This window comes from Anas acuta, chromosome 6 (genome assembly GCF_963932015.1).
Source record: "Anas acuta chromosome 6, bAnaAcu1.1, whole genome shotgun sequence".
Taxonomy (NCBI): Eukaryota; Metazoa; Chordata; class Aves; order Anseriformes; family Anatidae; genus Anas; species Anas acuta.
The window spans coordinates 33,748,786-33,768,647 of record NC_088984.1 but is presented as its reverse complement, the minus strand read 5'-3'; the positions used below and the strand labels follow the sequence as shown (position 1 = coordinate 33,768,647).

Genomic DNA, 19,862 nt, shown 5'->3' with positions numbered 1-19,862 from the left:
TATCAAAGAATATTTGGTACTGTGAGTACCTGGCATTTTGGCTTCTGTGTGTGTGGGGGGGGGGGGGGGGATTAAAAATGATTTACTTTGCATATTGTTCAAATGGTCTTTTTTTTTTTTATTATTTTCTCTGCTTTTCAACTGTAATGACTTTATTTGTTTATGAAAGTGTGCCCTGCATGTCTAGTACTGTTTTATAATAGCTGGATTTGGATCCAGACTCTTATTTCTATCCTAGACATCATTAAACAATTTATTTTCCGTGATAGGGGAGAGCTCTTGGGCAAGAGCTCTCCATTAGCATGAATTATTAACGATATGTATATACATGCATTATGGATTTAAAAGATGAAAAGACAGCTTGCCAGTTATTCTATGGAGCTTTCTCCGTCTGCAAGGCCACTGGATTTCAGACAGCTGTCTGTGCTGAGTTGTCACAGACAAGGAATCTCCCTGATGACCACATGGATTTTGTTTTCCTGTTGCTAAAATTAAATAAAATATTCCAGAAAAAAAAAAAAAAAAAAAAAACTCTGGTTGGTAATATCTGCTTAATCTTCCCCTTCTTCTTCCTGTTGTAAGGTTATGTTGCAAAACAGCTGATAGCTCAACAAATATTCTGGGGAGAGGTCACAGCACTGTCATCAGAATACATAGACTTTAATTTTAAAATAACTTACAAGAAGGATATTTTTGTAACCACAGCATTTGAGCAAATTGTGTCATGTTTAGATACTCCTGCTGACGCATCTGCTTGTGATGTGTCAAATCACATCTATCAGCTATGTTAAGCTACATAACCCTGCGTGATAATGAAAAATGATGGAAAGAAGCAGCTTTGATACAGTACATCACACTGTGACACAGCAGTGGAAAGTCTAAAACATTTAAATCTCAAATAAAACCTCTTAGATGTGCAGCTGCAGATAGTCTCCACTCATGTTTCTACACAGCTTTGCTCTCTGTGAAAAACATTCTGATAGGTGTTTGCTACTTAAACCTTTCCAGGTAATTAGTTCCCTTGGCACTTCAGGATTCATCCATCCCGCTGCTCAGGATAATGCCACACAGTCCAGTGTCAGAAAAACCCATCTTTTGGTATCCAGGGGTTAAAAAACAAAAATACTCCTGAGGAGAACTGCATAAAAGGATGAAGGGAGGTTTCTAGAGATTAATTATCACTACTCTCAGTAGGCCCAGGAAGAGTTGATTAAAGCTCTAAAGCTCTTTGTTCCTATCTTTAAAAACCTTTACAACTGGACCCCTTTATGCCTGGCCCTCCTTGTATATCTTTGTGTTGCCGTCTGCCTCTATGAACATTGCCAGGGTCAATACTATGATTTTTTTTTTTTTTCTCTCCAGAAGTACCTGCATCTTTTCCTCTAGGGAACCTTTCACAAACCACTTTCAATTGTCCTTCAAGGGTAGCGATTGACATGGATAGTTCTCCAACAGGTTCCTTTGCCCCTGCTTCTGGGTAAACTGGTGGTGGCAGATGAAAACACCTTCCCTTTTATTTCTTCTGCTTCTAGAAGATAACCTGTTAGAAGGAGAGAACAACATGTAGCTGTGGGCTTTGGCAGAGAGCAATGTGCTTGCTTTGCACACTGACAACTCTTTCTACTGAATAATTTCTCCAGAGAGAAGAGGGTCTTTACTTAGAGCAAATTGTATGCAAATCTCCTCTCACTATCCTTTCTTTTTTTGACAGTGATGGATTGACAGACCAACTACCAAAAGGCATACTAAGGAAATCAGCACTGCTAATTTAAGGGGCAGTGGGGGGAAGACACAAAATACAGCTAAGAAGTAAAAAAAAAAGTCACATAAAATAGCTTGAAAAAACTTTCCTATAACCTAGAGTGAAAAATATGTTTATTATAACCCCCTTTTCCTTATTATTGCTTTTTGTCACTTTCCCTCCCTTCAATAGTTGCTTCTGTTCTCCTATGTACATTTCAAACAAGTCACTCTTACCATTACTTAATTACAGGTGCAAAATTGCATCCAGAAAAGAAAAATACTGAACCAGTAACCTGGTAGTTTCATGCCACAACACACATGCACACTTGTACGTGTGATTGTCCCCTCTTTGTTTCAATACATACAAGAAGGTTTTGAGTGAAATTACTCAGGTCATTATCCTGAATTGCATTTCAAGTAGTTTTGGACCTGAATTGGCCTTCACTTTTTCTACGTTCACAGTAATGCAAATACTCTAATTTAAATAGGTTTCTGCTTGACTACAATACAACTATGAAGTGTAGACACATGACTGCCATGGAAATGCAAGACATTTCTTTAGAAAATGCTTGGTTTGGAGTGTGCAATACTTACGTGCTGTTTCTCATCCATGAGGAAGGTACACAGGTACTATCTACAATTCATGAAAAAAATCCATTTACAAAAGTACTTTCCTGTTTGCTGTTTCTTTTGAGTCATAACCAAAACAATCTTAGAAATCTCATTCATAGCAAACAGAAACACCACTGCTGATTTAACAGTAACCTTCTTTAATTCACATACATAATATCATACCCATTGTGGATTCACATTTGAAACTTACTTATAGTTTTTTTTCTACATGGATTTGCACGTTTGATCTTATCCCAGCAAAAATAAAGACCACTGATACATTATTTTACCTCAGTATTTTACTCCTGCTTATGAAAACCTTCTAAAGGAGCCTGTACAGGTAGAAAACCCAGAGTCTTCATAAACTGTGTTTTCTTCTTTGGTATCAGAATAGAAGGTGCATATATATGTGTTTCAAAACATTGATGACATATAACAGAAATTTTAAAGATAACTTTATGGCCATTAATTACAAAAAACATCCTTACAACAAAGAAGGTAAATGAATAACTTAAAATAGATTAAAAATTCTTATTCTGTTACTGAGTTGTGCTTTTTGTAATACCTTATGAAATTATTATTCAACTGAAAGCAGTAAATATTGGAGCATTTTAATAAATAAAGAGACCAAACATCCCAGATCAAAATAAATCCTGAGTAATATTAATGGCAAAGCTTCCTTAGACTTCATTGGTTTCAGAATTTCACCAACAGGCCAAAATTCAGGCTCAGGAAGGTAGAAATTCTTCTGGATGTATATAAAATCCATAAAATAAAATGAAAAATAATAATAAAAATAAAAACAAAAAAGAAGAAGAAGCTTGAAGCAAAAATAGGGAGTCATATAATTCTCACAGTCGGTATACTAACTTTTGCAAAAAAATAAATAGTAAACAAAAAAAGAAGAAAGTTTAGTTCTTATTCATAAACATACACATTCCAAGAAACACTGAGAATCTTACTCAGAGACAAACAGAAAAATATAAAACTTTATAGAGTTCCTGAAGTAAAGAGGAGAAGGAAGAACATAAAACAATATACAAGATCATAACTACCGTAAACATTAAAACAAAGCAATCTACAAAATCACGTACATCTTAGTAAGCCATGTAAATTTAAAAATATCAAATGATTTCTACACGGTAAAAATGCCCTTATTTTGAAGAAAAAGAGTTAACATATCTTTATAGAATTTTACAGTAGGCCGGCATATTGCATAAATATGTACACTGCTGGGTACATCAAGTCTTTAGGCAATGTACAGTAATAGAAATCAGAAAATGAATGTATGGAGTTTAAATGTGTAAACTATGAGCACCATGTTAAAATACCCAATAGATTAAAATTTGTCACCTTAGTTACAGACAAATAACTGTCTTAAAAATACATTCGTCTGGTCACAATGTATTGCCTTCATCCAAGAAAGTTAACAAAATATTTAACATTGCAACAATGGCAATTTTTAGTTGGCACAAATCAATGAAATTCCAGTGAAGCCAGGAGCTGTACATTGATTTACACGAATTCCGAATTTATAACATATATGCTTAAAAACTGAATTTTAAATGCAGGGTATCAACTGGACATAATTATAATTTGAAACACATTTTGAGAAAAAAGCACAATTATGGAAAATAAACTCAAGAGAAAAATTATAGCCATGTTGTAAACTATATATTGTATAAGGAGCATATTATCCCATACAGCACATATTAAAGAAAAATGGATGTTTAAAGCAGCCTGAAGACCACGTCTAAATTAGTTTTCTTAAGTGTAAAATGTTCACGGACCAATAAGTTAACATTGCAAGTAAAGACAACAAATTGCTTCATAATGATATCATTATTGTTTGATTACAACAAATGATAAAAGCAATCATTCTTACTCAATAACATTGTGGAAAAGGTATTTCTTTTACTAACGTTTATCATCAGCGGTTCTATGTACATGAATACTCATCACTCACTTCTGTAGAATCTTAAACCTTTTTCCTTCTCCCAAGCAGTTAAAAGCCTGCATATTTTCTAGTTTGAAAATGAAACCAACTGAACAATTTGATTCTTTTGCTCTTCATAGGTATTGGCATCATTAGAAACATTCTGTGTACTTACAGACAAGACAAAAGTGTCTGATTACTCCAGATTACCCATAACAATAAGAGACAATGATGATTCTTAATGCCTGAAAGATCCTATAGGACATTAGTCTATGGCTCATGTTACCTGAAAAATGGTATGGCTCCAAGAAGGTCATAGTCTGGGCAGACTGCAACTTTCCAAGGACAAAGATACACTTCTCATCTCAGCGGAACAGATTAACTTCTCAATCATTTCTCTGCAGAGCTGTTCTGCGAAATCACTTAACAAAATCTATAACCTAATTTAGGGTCATCATTGCAGTCTGAAGATTTAATTCCTGCGATTCAGATGGATTAAAGGAATAGTATCACTTTTACTGTTTACATTAGGAACACAATCCAGTAATTCTATAAACTGGCAAACTGGTCAGGAACATAGACACAAAAGAACTCCTAGATTTGTGAAAACTGGAAAATTCCAAAGTAAATTAATTAAGCAAGTTTGGAGGAATTTATTTAGAACGATAAAATTCAATTATTTAGCATTTGAAATAATGTTTACTTACAAATTCGACTGTCAAGTCATAGAATAAAAATACACATTTGATCTAAAATACCAGATAAAGTCTGAAAAAGAACTACCTTTATATAAATTACTAAAAGTTATATACTTAATAATAAAACAGAAACTCAAATGAATATTTTATTATGTCATTTAATTTAGCGTGGTCAATTTTAAACTTATCTTGTGATTTATTTTTATATTGTTTTTACTCTTACATATGAAGTCACATATACAAACAGTTCTAGCACTAAAGGCAATACCATGTTAGAAAATTACTACATTTGATGGTTATTAGTCTTTTATTCTCAGTAGTTTATACACTATTGAAAAGCAATTACAGTAGATAAATAATTGTGCAATGTTGTAAAATTGTTTAACAACTTAAAATAGAATTAATTTAATTTAAATTGTAGAAAAAAATGTAAAATCCAAAGTTGTTTGAACATATTTAAAAAATAAAAATACTTCTTAAGTAATAGATGGGATTTTTTCAATGAACATTACAGCTGAAAATTTGAAATTTGTCAGTCTCCTGCTAGATAAAAATGTATGGATATGGATCATGTATAACCACAATTGTCCTATTATTTCTTTTTTTCAAGTGTATAGTATTAGACCATTTTCTTTGACAAGACATTGGGTCCAGGGGAAGGAACATGTATGCTGACTCCTGCCGAGGAGCGCAGAAATACAAAAGCCAGCACAAGTCAGCTAAGGTAGGAGGCTGAGTGGCAAGCACACACCTTCAGGTTTCAAATATAGGTTCCAGTGTTTGAGCAACATGGCTTACACACAGGCGTGGGACACTTGCCTGCTACAGGAGGTAGTGGAGACATACAGATTGAGCAGGCATACTCTTGAAATAAAGAAGCAGGATAAAGTCACTTAAAACACGTTTTACACGTACCAGATAAATAGAAATGGGCATTCACTTGAAATTACAAGCTAGAGAAAATATACCCTTTTTATGCCATTATACAGATAGATGCTCAACAACGTCCTGCTCTGTGCCAGTCTCAGGCAGGGGTTATAAGAAGCAGCCCATGACCAAACCGTTCATCTACTCTTTCTCATCAACTTTTTATAATGTAGTTTAGCCCTTTGTAATGACATGACAAGGAAAGCTCATATCCATTGAGTATCCAACACAGTTGAAAAGATGTTGTTTGCTACAGTTTTAACACAATATTATACTAAGACTTGCAATATTGATATAGATAAGTTCTAATGCTATAGGTACAGAAAATAATAACCAGCTACATATCTTTCAGGATATAATATTACTTTTCAAATGGATAATGTATGTAACTATTAATATGCAATGTATATTACTAATCTTCCAAAATTACTATTCCTTCAGTTCAACTGTATATAACTCTATTATCTTATATAAAAAAAGTGAAAAGAAGTAATTAATTTGAAAGCTAGCCCCTACCTTTTATTATGGAGGATCTACTTCTAGCACTAAAGGTCATGGTGCAAATTCTTAGTTTCACTCATGTGTCTAGACTTCATTTTAACTCACAGCGCTGGCTTTGCTTCACTTCTGGTTTTACTTTAGGCCATCACAGGGGTGGGCCTGATATATCTTGAATTAAAGCAAATAAGAAGATTTCACTGGCTGAAGTCAGGTGAGGTTCAACAGCAATAAAAAGGTTGCAGAGGTAGGGAGAAGTCTCTGAAATACAGTTAGAAATAATGGCAGTATGGTATTACTATTTCTAGACTATGTGATTTATCTATTTCTAATACCAAAATGCTGCAGGTAATAGGGGAGTGAAATGAGGTAAGAATCTGAATCACACCCTGGTGGGACTCCAAGTTCCCCATGGGAAGTTCCTCTTGACCTCCCTTGCATGCTCATACATTCTTTCTAGTTTTCACATGTTGCACAAGCAGCAAGGAGCTTCACTCTGACAGAGCTGTCCCCCACTGAGGTAAACATAAGATGTGTGTAATCAGAGAAAGCCTGGAAGTATGAGGCTGACTCTACTGATCAGGGACCCACCTTAAGGTGCTCCCTATCTAACGGGGGACAGAGAGCAGGCTTCCTGTGCAGTGAAGTTATGCTGCCTACCACAAAGACGACCACTGCATTTGAACTCAGTCAGACTAAGTCTAAACATGGGTTTCACAGAGAAAAATGGGCAGGGCTGCCTCTAAGCATGTGCTTGTGTGGATGTGCAAAAAGTAAATATGAAAAATGGAAATCTGCTGAAGGCTTGATGGAAATAAGGCCCCCCTACGCTGTACATTTTCACCATAAGGAATATTCCCCTGTAAGGCAAACCGCTGTTGATCTATTTTTTTTTTTTCTACGACTGATGTTATTTTTGTTACATAGTCTTTTTGTGGTTTAGTAGAAAAGGGATTAGCTCAAACAGTCAGCAGTTTGTGCACATACTACAAGAAGGCAAAATTTGTCACAGTGACATCAAACTGCTAACACAAACAGATCTGTTACCCTTTCTCTCTTGCTCAGTTAGACAGCTGCCCTCAAGGTATTAGCCTCTGAGCCTCCGTGATAAATCACTGAAGTATAGGAAACCTGATTATCCCAGCACAGCAGGGGTAGAGAATGTTATTCAAATGCAGAACATGGAGCAATGACATCCAGGAGGCTTATAATGAAAGATTTTTGATATACTTAAGTAGTTAACAAAAATTTATTGCAAGAGATAGTTTGTCACTAGATTTACAGTTTCAGAGAACATAGTACAAAACATAGTGCATCAGCTTTGTCTAAACATTAAATAGGTGCAAATACACAAGGATAAAAAAACAGAAAGTGAATACTTTACAACAGAAGTTATAGAACTATAAATATATTATATACATTATACATATTCTAAGACATGAGCTTCACTTATATATATATAGTTCATATTAGTATCAGACTATTCAGTGCTTTATAGTATAGGTCTGAACTTTACATGGATGTTTGCATCATTATACTTACAGTAATGCTTCCCAACGACAGAGGAATTTCAACCAGTTTATTTCACAGAACCATTCTGCAAAGCTGAGGGCTTGACAGGAACCACGAGTCTGTTTATCTGAAGGCTCCTTTCCCCCCGAGAACCTGTCCTAGAAGAGGGGCTGCAGTGGAAGGACAGCTGGATGTGGGGACAGCAGGGAGGGGAACACGGCGTGCGGCAGCGGTGAGAACGCCAGCTGGGTCGGGTGCAGGACTGAGGGCGGCACCAGTGGCAAATGTGGTGGAGCGACAAAAGCCGCGTGGCCTCCTGGACAAAGCCGAGGTCCTACGGGCAGATGAGGTAAAGGTGCTCTGGACAGAGCCGGGACCTGTGAGAGGAACTGCTGGTGGGGCTGGAGGACCTTAAACGTACTGGCGGCAGCGGCGGCAGCCGCGTGCTGCTGCAGGACAGTGTGATGGATGGTGGTAACGGAGGTAGAACACAGCGGTGGCTGCAGCGGGAGGGGCTGCAATGGAGAGCTGGGGGGCTGGATGGCTGGGGGAGGAAAGGTAAACTTCACTTTGTTGGCCAGCATGTTTTGCTGCACGAGCTGCTGATATGCCTCGGACGGGAGGTCTTTGAATTTTTCATGGTTATCTGGAGGGAATATCAATGTCTGGTCAGGCAGGGTGAAGGGGGCTATTAACTGCTCGGTAGTTAAAAAGGTGTGACTGTTTATATGTGCTTCTTTGAATGGCAAAGGTGGTGGGCTGTCAAACATGCCAGAATTACACTGTATCCATTCATTGCTCACCTCATTTATCTTCTCACGTGGCAGAGACTCGGCCAATTCATAATGGCAAACGTATGATTTAGGAGGAGCTTGTTCCAAAGGTCTAGTGGGGGGTGGAGCTTTATAACGAGCTTGATTTTCATGACTGTTTACATTTTCATTTTTCTTTTCGTCCTCCAGAATGTCCTGTGTGTTTGCAGATGCAGGGGCACCACACTCAGCAGCAGAAGCAGCAGTATGTGTGACAACTTCTGCAGATGCACCTGGAGTGCTCTCCAGTGCCACGCAATCTGTCAGCTTGTCTTTTTCCAACAAATGTGAACTATCCATTTGTAGGGCTGACTTGTTTTCCTCCAGTTGCATTGTTTCATCTGTAACTTTTGCATGATCAGCTTTGGGATCCACATTAGTTTCCTCCATGTTGTCTCGAGTCAAGAATTCTCCCAAAACATTTAATGCAGAATTTGCAGAGTTTTCTTTAGAAGGCCTGGAGGTCTCACTTGTTGTATTCCTGTCAATGCATACATGATTTATTCTAGTTTTCCTCCTCCTGTGTTTACATTTTTCTTTGTGATGCATACCTGAAGTGCTTGTTTGCCTTACATATTCTTCTTCTAGAAATGTCTGTCTGTATGAGCTTTCATCTGAAGAACAGGAATAGGTATGCTGTCTCCGCTTCCTGTGGGATTTTTCTGGTTCATCTGTTAGGAAGTTGTAACCTCTCTTTACGGAGTGATTTTGACTCACACTCTTTTCCTCACTGCAGGGACCTAAACATTTATGCTCTGGGCTACAGATTGATCTCCTGACTTTCCAACTACAGCACATTTTAGAGCACATGCAGTTGTGCCTCCTAGAAGTTTGAGACAGATGCATTAATTGTCTCCGAGAGCTTGCTTTTCTCTTCCTGTGCAGTAGTCTACAACAACTGCGTTGCTCCCTAGTTTTTGCATTCCAAATGTCACATGAGCCTCTGTCCCCATGTATGTGATCTGATGTAGACATGCTTCTTTTATGACCATTGTCAAGGCCAGCTTTTTGATGTGACTGCTGTACCTCATCCATAGCTAACCAGATATTCCCTGCATCATATCTACACTTCTCTGGGTTATTTTGGAGGTGCGGATATTTATTTTCATCTCTGTGACTAATTTCCTTTTCAGTCACTGAGGAAATCTCCATTTCTACAAATGTTGCTTCTCCAGAAGGATGATGATGATGACAATGACATAATTTTCTTCTCCTTTTTCGTTTTCGACTTTTGTGAAGCCATTTTTCATGACTTTCTTTGATCCGAACTTTGTTATATTTCTCATCTATCACAGTGTTTTGTCTTAAGTGGTTTCTTGAAATGTGATACTTATCTAATTTTCTAATCCTGAATGACTCACCCAAGGACACTTTATTCTGAAATTTTGCAAGATCACAATTTCTGACGTGGGAAACATCACTTATAAGGGGTATTGTGTAGTCACACACATTTTTATCTACTTCTGTTTCATGATCACCACACTCTGAAGTAGTTTTATTTGTAAAATCTGAAACTGAGCTATGGTTGGATTCAGTTGTGAGTTGTAAATGAGGTAAGCTTGGCTGATGCTTGGGCTTTTCTTGGTTGTCACTCGCTTTTGACAACTTGAAGTCAAAATATAAAGGATTACAGCTATAAGAAATTGACGGATCTGTACTTGTGTAAATTAACATTTCTGATGGCCACTGAAGAATATTTGTTCCATGTTTGCTAAGAACTGGAACAAATGGTTCACAAGATCGCTTGCGTGTGTCCAGTTTGCTTTGGGGAGCTCTATTACAATCTTCAGAATGTGATGGAACTAATGGATCTGCCTCCAGATTCTTTACTTCAGTTTCAACTGTGACTGAATCACTGTTCCCATCTTTACCACTTTCCTCTACAATGTTCTGAAGGGATAGACAATCCTCCACCACAGGCTGAGTGACGGTCCCATTTCCCGGCAGTTCACAACTGCTGCAGCCCAGGGGTAGGTTATGAGTACCGTCCACAACTGTGGACAGTGTTTGACTTGGTACATCTGCTGTATTTCCATCAGTATTGCAGCCATCCATGTCAGAAGACACTAGTTGCTTTGAATGGGAAACAGCAGGAATTAATACAGGACTCTCTAGCTCTCTACTTTCTTCACTAGCCAGCTCTTTTGAATCCTGAGTTTCGGGAGCTTCTGCTGTGTCAGTGCATTTTTCCACCACTGGGTGGAAACAGCTATTTTTCTCCTCAGGGCACAGGACTATTTCTGCTGCTGATGGAGACTGAAGATTACAGACTCCTGGAACAAATCTACTTCTTCTGCTAAATCCATGTTCTGTGGATGTTTCATCATTATATTCATAGAAAACGGCAGCTGAAGACTCCAGTTTGACTGCTGCTTTCTTAGGAAAAGCAAAAGAGAACCCAACTCGTTGTCCTTGAGCTCCTTGAACTTGATCTCCAAATTTGTTGGTGTCAGATTTATTACTGCATGCATTTTCAGGAGTGGAAGAAATAACTGCAGTAGCATCTTTGCAGTTCTGCACATCGTTTATTAATGTACAGCTGAAATCCTGTTTGTTGGCAGAATCTATGGCAGCATTTTGTGGGATATCATTGGAATTATCTCGCACAGTCACTGTAGTGGATTTGAACATGGGGCCACTTCCAGGAGCACTAGGAAGATAAACAAAACTCAGAGTAAGCACCATTCAGAGAAATGCAAACATAAACATGGTGTTACATTGGTATCTAAAAGATTTTTAACCAAAGAGGAAGAATCTATGGACATACAGATTTAGAATGTGGGAAAAAAAATACAAAAAAAAAAAAGATTGTATTTTATAATAAGATTTGTATAAGAAATCAGAGTAAATATTGTGTCCACAGTTCCTTCATGTGAGGTTATCAAAGGGCTACTGTTCTTATAAAGTAGCTCACTTTTCCTAGACGTACTGGCTGGCCTAATAAAAGACTGTATATTTCCCTAGAAATCTTGCTTCTCCTCCCAGTAGGACATCACAGTTACAATACTATTACTACAAATAGCAGAGCTTTTAAATTCCTTTGTGCTTCAAAATATATTAAAACAGAGAGCACCTCATAGATCACTTCCCTCTTAGTCATGATCCTAGTGACTGCTTCTCCACCCACAGGCAATCACCCAGCAGTTTCTTTCCTATTTGTGTTCACAGACCTGTCGCAATCTCAGCAATTTCTTTCATGGAAAAATAATATCAGGGAAAGTGTTTCAGCTGACAGTGGTGCAATAAGTGATTCATCCCTCTTGAGAAAAAATTTATCACTGTCTACTTCTGTTCTTCATCTCATGTCCTCTTCCCATCTGTTCTATTTGACTTAATAGGAAGCAAAGAGAAGAGCAAAAAGTGCTTAAGCTGCCAGTTTTCTGGGATCCACAGGAACTGTTCAACACAAGGAGAAATGGACCTACATTACAACATTTTTATATATTTTTTTTTCTTTTAAACAAATTGTTCTGTTTTACAGTGCAGAGCAACATATATACATACACACACACAAAAAAAAAAAAAACCAACAACAACAAAAAACTTTCTCTAACAAAATAAAATGGTGATTTCTTCATAGTGATTTGGTTTGGAAGGGACCTTAAAAACCATCTACTTCCAACCCCCCCACCAGGGGCAAAAACACATCCCACCAGCTCAGGCTCCTCACAAAGCCCCATCCAGCCTGGCCTTAAGCACTTCCAGGGATGGGGCATCCACAGCTTCTCTGGGCAGCCTGCACCAGTGCCTCACTACTCTCATAATAAAAGATTTCTTCCTAATATCTAATCTAAATCTTTTAGTTTAAAACCATTAGTCCTTGTCCTATCACTACATTCCCTGACAAAGAGTCCCTCTCCTGCTTTCTTGTAGGCCCCCTTTAGATACTCTTGTACAGAATCAACCTAGAAAAATCTAGTTAAAACAAATTCTGTGCGTCTGTTTATATCATACCTCTAAGGACACAAAATAGTAGCATACAGCAATTATTAATAAAAAAAAGCTCAGAGAAATTCTCCTTCAGACGACATTGAGAAGAAATTCTCCTTAAGACGACATTGAAAACAATAACAAAGAAGAAGCCCCACAAAATCTGTGCTTCACTAAAATGGAAGAGGGGGAGCAATGAGTTTCTTTTTTCCGTTTTCTTCTTTAATATGCCAAATTCATATTTTGAGTATGCTTAAGGGGAACAATATCTAAAGCTGAGAACAAAAAAATGGTGGTCCTCAAGTATTAATTTGAAAATTTAAAATACTGATGAAAGAAAAAGAGTTTCTATGTGACCTACCATAAAAAAATTAATAAAATAAAATAAATTAGATGAGACACTGCTCATGTCAAACAGACTTCAGAACTTTCATGTCATGTCCACCTGCTTAGACTCCGCGAACTCTGTTAGCGTGCTGCCCACCATACAAACAAATAGAGGAAGAGACTATCACTGAACAAGAACTACAAGTCATATGATTCGACTTCTCTGTTAGTTCATCTGCTGAAATGAAGCCTGGGTGAAAAAAAAAAAAAACATTTGCATTTCAGCATTTGTTTTTTCCCCCCGAGATTCCATGGTGAAAGGTCAAGTTGGAACATATATTTCCAGTATCATAAATGTGTCATATTTAAGTAAGAATAGAGTCACAGCCAGCAATCTTAATTTCAATAGTATGTCTAGATTCAGTAGCAAAATGTATGATTAGCAAGGAGTCGCTTTTGCAGTGAGAAGTAAACATTCCATTGAGCTAAGGAAAAGAAGCACTTACCTTTCAATATAAAAAATAATCCAGTTATTGAGATTTAAGAATAGATTTCTGGATGCTTTCCCAGGCAAGCAGTTTGAAAACTAAATCACAGAGATCTGTTATATCCTAGAACAACACTGTATTCCTCACCTCATCAATGGAGTAGTGTCAGCCTTCAAATGCATGACCTAGTTCACTAAGCTTTCAACCAATGTGCCTGGTTTTATGAAAAATATATGAAACATCTTTTTTTAAACTAAAAATACATGTCATTCTAGCTCCACTGGAAAAGCAATGTTAAACATTCATTTTTTCACATAGTGTGAATCAAATTACCGTACACATACTGCTTCTGAAATGCCATAAAAATGAGTGTGCTGGGCTCCAGCTGAGGGATTCCAACAGATTTGTGTCCCAGAGCATCAGCAAATAGGTGAAGGATTATTTTAAGGTATTCTTTGTGTTTCAGCAGCCATGTACTTACCACGTTGTCTCTTTCCTTAGCTCAGCTAACTTGTGCAAACGTTGAAGGGCTTTTTCCTGTTTCCTTTCATCTTTTCTTGACTTCGATGCTACATTTCGAGCAAACTCCCTCTGCTTCAGTTCCTTGAGTCTCTGTAATAAATAGTCAAATACACATAAAAACAACCCCAGGAATGATTAACATTTATAATGATAGTTATATTCTAGTAAGCATTCGTACTGAGATTGATTTTCCAACCTAATGAAAGTGATCCATTCAATATATTTCAAATTTACATTTCAAATGAATAACCAAAATACATGGAGATGCTAAAGAGAGGTTATCTGGTACAGAGATAACCTAGATAATTTTACTGTAATTTCTGTGATTAACATAGACCAGCCTCAGTAGAGCTAGACACTGTTCACCCAGAATCATTTTGACCCCTTTACTCTTACTACTGAAAGTGATCAGGACGTCTTGGTATTAAGAGTGCTAAAGCTAACTGGATTTCATTCAGGCTGTCAGTAGGGTCTCACTCCAAGCAGTGCCTTTTTCAGTTTGCTTTCACTAAATATTTTTATCCCTACATCTTTCTTCCAATGAATCCGACAATAAAATTCCCACCGGTAGCAAGCATGTAACAATTAGAATAGTGAATAGGGAGAACTGTGTTAAAGGAATCTTTACACAATGTTGGATGCCAAAGGTGCATTTTATGCCTATGTGGAGTATTGTGGACACAAGCAGTTCTCCTTTTGCACCAACACTGGCAGGTAAATATCATTTTATAGCTCTGAGCCTCTCATCAGACTAATCAAGTCATTATTTGTTCAGCATATACAAGTTGTGGTACAGAAGAACCGTTTACAATTTTTAAGCAATTAAATTATTCTGCTTGATTGTAACGAGCAGGTTTCAATGTGTAAGACAGATGAGTCTGGCAGGAGTTTCATTTGCACAGCCTTTGTGTTGGACTGTCTGCTTGTCTCTTCTGGAACTATTTGTTCTGAGTTTCCCTTCTGTCACATGCCCTGTCAAATAAATGCCCCCTTTTCCAGTTCAGAAGGGCGATGAGCATAATTGTTCTTAGCATAATAGGAACTAGTTATACAACACTATTTTTTTTTTTTCTTACAGCTAATACCTCTGTCTTTTGTATGAATGGCTTTAACAATCTGTAAGAATTATAACTAGAGGAAATCTGAGGCCTTTATTCACCAAATACGTACATATAAGTGGAACTTTTCTTGGTTACAGCAGACAGAATATGTGCCTGGCACAAGCTGGTTTGAGGCCTGATTAGGCAGTTTCCAAAAATATTATTTCCTGTATATAAAAGGTTACCTAAATACAAAACTGTGTCTCCATTCTTGAATGCTATAGTTATTTTCCATTTGTTTTTATAAAGCCATCTCCTAAATTATCATCACCTGTATCTCCTTACTGACCTTATCCATGCTAGTGATAACAAGCAGTGCACTGTGTTTGTATTCTGTCAGGTTTTGCTTGTATTATGCAAATGAAAATAAGATATTACCCAGTTATCCGTAAATGTCACTAGTCCACGCATTCTGAGCACCACGAGGCCCCCCATCAAAAATTGGTCAAAGTAAATGGGAACAAGTAAAAAAAAGCGCGCCTTATTCTTAAAAAGCATCTTTTTCTTAAAATGTTTGTCTTTCCATAAGGCAGGACTATTCACTAATGTGAACTTCAACGATTAGTTTAATTCCTGTTATTTTTGTTTACTTCCGCGGATCAGTAAGCAAATAATTAGCAGGCAGTCATACAGTATTTAAACGTGATTCCCTCATATACTGTCCTCTGCTTATGAACCAGCTCAAAATGTGCAAGTCCTGGCAAGTACGGGGTTCAACAGTTCACAATGAATAATTAAATTAGATCTCTCCAAAAGGACTAAATGCCTTCATCTCTATCATAATGCACGGCACAGCAAGAGCACTCATTTTGGTACCAACCCACCAAAAGTCTGAGCCTGCCTCCTGGTCTTGCCCTGGGGTCCTGCAACAGGGCTTGCTTGCACGTGGGCACGAGCTGGATTCCTGTAACAAATCTAACTGCAAAACTGTGCCTGGAGCACAGTTTTTCCACCTCCTTCTACCAAACCCAGCCGGGAGTTGATGCACAGCCATTTAATCATGTCCAGCTGAGTCCAGAGGAAAAGGAAGACTTCACGAGCTCCTATGTATGAGACGATGAAACCAAACATGGGAACACCACGTGAAGTGCAAAACCCTGTGCACTTATGCATGGATGAAACCACATGAGGTGCAAGCCCAGGTGATCCTGCAGAGGAATCCAGCTTGGGTGTCTGCAGATGCGCAGTGGAAGATACCCACATAAAACTGCCGAAACCCTGAGTTTGGTTGTCCAAAGTGACACCATTTCTGTTTACTTCACCCATGTCTCCATTTCCCAATCTATCACAAGGCAGGTTTTTTTTCAGTATTCCACCCTTCAAAAAGCTTGTACCAAGTTCCCTAATTCTTTCCTGCATTATGAAAGGAACAACAAACAGAGATCCTGCTGCAGGAGTCAAGTGCCTGAAGACCTCTGCGGATCAAAGCCTGGAAGCCTGTCTAAAGCAAGACACATTAATGCATTAAGTGCACTTCTTATTACAAGCCTTCTGACACCCTGCAAAGTGTTTTATTTTTTTTTCTTCTCTTTCTCTCTCTTTTTTTTTTTAACTGAAGATTTAAGCACTTGCAGCAGCACTTCAAAAGTAATAGGTTTTTACAACATAGAGAAGACATTAATTTAAAAAAAAATATGCTCAGGACAGTGAAAGCATGTTAAGGCTGAAAAGTGAAATACAATGTAGCTGAACGCTATGATAACAAGTGATAAGATGAGGAAATAGAAAACAAAACCAGCCTCAAATAAAACACCTGAAACCTGTAATTCTACATTATCAGAACTGACTCCAAAGAAGGGGAAATCATACCATTCATCAAGACTGATATATGGTCTCTCAGTAGCCTCAATATCCCCCACAAAAAGCAGACATTCTGCCCACATCAAAAACCATCAGCAAGTGACTGCTTATTCAGAGAGGCTTTGACAACCTGCCCCTGTGAAGCTTAGCTCACCAGGCTAGGAACAACTTTAATAGGGCCAAGAACCCATGGGAACAATTTTTCTAATAGCAGGAGTCAGGGGATTTCAGGACAGTGCAGTTCAGATATGATTATGCTAATTTGCTTTTGACCTTAGATTAACAATTAAATTATGTGGACTTTTACGAGGCTGAAAATATGTAGACCATAAATTCATTTTCTGATCAATGGAAGTATAAATTGCAGAATTTAACAGCCATGACATCAAATTTTGCTTCCTTATTGTCTTTTTATTTTATATAAAATCAGGAAAAATGACCTCATGGCCAGCAGCCATTGAATCAACTCTCTAGCATTTATCCTATTGTTAGCTCCCTCCTCCCCTTCAAACAACTTTCCCCATAACATGGGGACTATGTATTGGTTACTCAGCATGCCGTAGAAGGGGCACAAAAGTGGCATTTGGATTTATTTAAAATAAATGAAATATTTTTCCTTTTAAATCTGTATACATTATACAACATTTTTAATTGTTAATAATTTTTAAGCTTGTATTCATTAAAAAAAATAATCAGATTGCAGGTCAATGCAAGGATTAAATAAGGGCATTTCTTAGCTCCTTGTGATTATTCTAGAAGCTGCACATATTCCCCTTTCTCTATGTAGTACATGACCGCTCTCCAAATACTCCCTGTTAACAGAGATGACTTATTATTTCTTTATATGAATTATGGTATGACAAAGAGTGACAATATACTCATTAGATTAGCACTTGTCACACCAAACCGGATTAGTATCCTTTTGCGAAAAGGGTTGAGTTTAATCAATTACAAATAATACCTGAATAGATCAAAGCTCTTGTAACACCTGTAAACACTCAACTGGGGAATGAAACCTGCATTTAAAACACAAGAAACTGCTTTTCAAGCTGTAAAATAGACCAGTCTTCATTCTGCCTTTGGTGGTGGTTTGTGTGGGCACATTTTGCTGTTCTGCAAGTGGAGACACCTTCACTTTACACAGCAGGACAGATTAGCATCTCTTTACTTGTGTTGCTGTCTGTAATTCTACATACTCTTCATGACCATCTCTCATATTGGTAAAAAGAAGAATATCTCCTCTTGGAAAGATTACAGGAACAGTTAGGGCTCCCACAAACTACAAAACACAAGAGCTTACGCTACTAGTGCCACAAGCCTTCCCTGGCAGAAGTTAAACAAGGCGAGTTATTTCAACAGAAAGGAGAAACCTCAAGGTTCCGCAATGAAATGGGTAATCCAACCACTGCAATAAGAAGACTAAGGAAGAAATTAAAAGACAATTCGTTTTCATTCTACCAGCATAAAATTAATTGCTATAATATGTTCCTGAAACAGAAGAGGAACAAAGGAGAATTTTAACAGCAGTCTACAGCTATTTGGAGGGGAGTTACAAAGCAGATGAAGACACTTCATAATAATTGCTAGGAAGACCTCCTTGCCAGAAAAACCAAACCAAACCAAAAAGGCATGTTTTCTCATGATCCTGTGCTGGTGAACAGTTGGTGAACAATCAATTCCTTCTAACCTATGTTTTCATGGTTTCTATCTTCCTATGCAGAGAGATACCTCATTCTCTCACTCTATTATAGATGTATGAACCACAGTTGCCACTTGGTTTTTCAGAGGCCTTTAATAAATCCCATTGGTCTATTGCTGGCTTATGAATAACTCAGTTTGCTGCAAGTTAGATGCTAGTTCTAATTGTCTCTGCCTATGGCTGTATGTACCTCCCCCTTAGGCTGCAAAATTTAAACCCTGTCTTAAAAATTAGGAGCTCCACGAATTCACAACAGAACCACATTTTATACAGTCAAATATTAAGTCTTCCATATGACAACGAACATTCATATTGTGAATAATCCCTTTCCTCTTCTACTTCTGCCACAAATTGCAGCCATATCCTCCTGACAGTCTTTTAATAGTAGAAGAAATCTAAAACATGCTAATATAGATATATGTAGGATTTTAAAATAACAAGTCCTTGGAGTCCACAATATTGCTGCTTCTGCCGGGGAAGAGAAAGAGAAGATTACAGAGGAAAAGGGGGTAGAAATGGCAGGAATGGTTCTTCCTAACAGCCATATAATTAAAGCACTCAAGTAGCACTAAATAGCAAGCCCCAAGGAAGTTACTGACCTTAGTTATTCTGTCAGTCCAGTTTTTTGAGTAAGAGTGGATTAACTTGTCCTTCACTACTGATGTTCTGATGCTAGCATAACCTATATGTTACTGAGGGAACAGGTTTTTGATTATAGATAACATTTTATATTCTTTCTGATTGGTGTATTTTTATTAACTTTAAATGCACCTGATGTAATGCAAATTTACATAGATGTAACTTGCTTCTCAGCACACTGAGGCAACATGCAGTGGTCCTGTTTGTTGTGGAGTGTGCAGAAAAGAATTGTTGAACTAGCTCTTTCATTCAGATCCTACAAACATAATATATATTAAATATTATTTATACGTATTACTATACAACTGAAAATTCACATTGGCCTTTCTACATTTGTAATACATCTATTCTTTTACTGAAAGGAACTGCTAGAATTTAATGCAGAGAATAGAAATAAATTGAATAAAACTGAAGTTACTTTAACATTAAATATATTTAGGCTTTGAGACTAATTCATACTCACCTACAAAGCATCTTTCCTGCATTCAGTTAGATTTCCCTATGTAGGTTCACGGGAGAAAATAAATTAAACGAGCTTAACGGGATAAAATAAATTAAACGAGCTTAAAATGAAAACCAAAACCAAATGAAAATATAACTGTTTTCAAAACAATGAGGA

The 19,862-nt window shown here is 37.3% G+C and overlaps 1 protein-coding gene across 3 annotated transcripts in view; it reads right to left on the bottom strand.

Moving 5' to 3' along the window:
• Window positions 1-1,129: 1,129 nt before the first annotated feature.
• ZNF804A (zinc finger protein 804A) overlaps window positions 1,130-19,862 on the bottom strand; it is a 151,745-nt gene continuing 133,012 nt past the window's right edge. For 2 of the 3 annotated variants that reach the window (XM_068686434.1, XM_068686436.1), the window contains exons 3-6: window positions 13,965-14,095; window positions 4,578-11,388; window positions 2,338-2,377; window positions 1,130-1,540 (exon numbers count right to left, since the gene is read on the bottom strand). In XM_068686434.1, the coding sequence (XP_068542535.1) occupies window positions 8,085-11,388; window positions 13,965-14,095 (3,435 nt within the window). In that variant the 3' untranslated portion in view covers window positions 1,130-1,540; window positions 2,338-2,377; window positions 4,578-8,084. The remainder of the gene's footprint in view (window positions 1,541-2,337; window positions 2,378-4,577; window positions 11,389-13,964; window positions 14,096-19,862) is intronic. The other variant, XM_068686435.1, reaches the window with a different exon arrangement.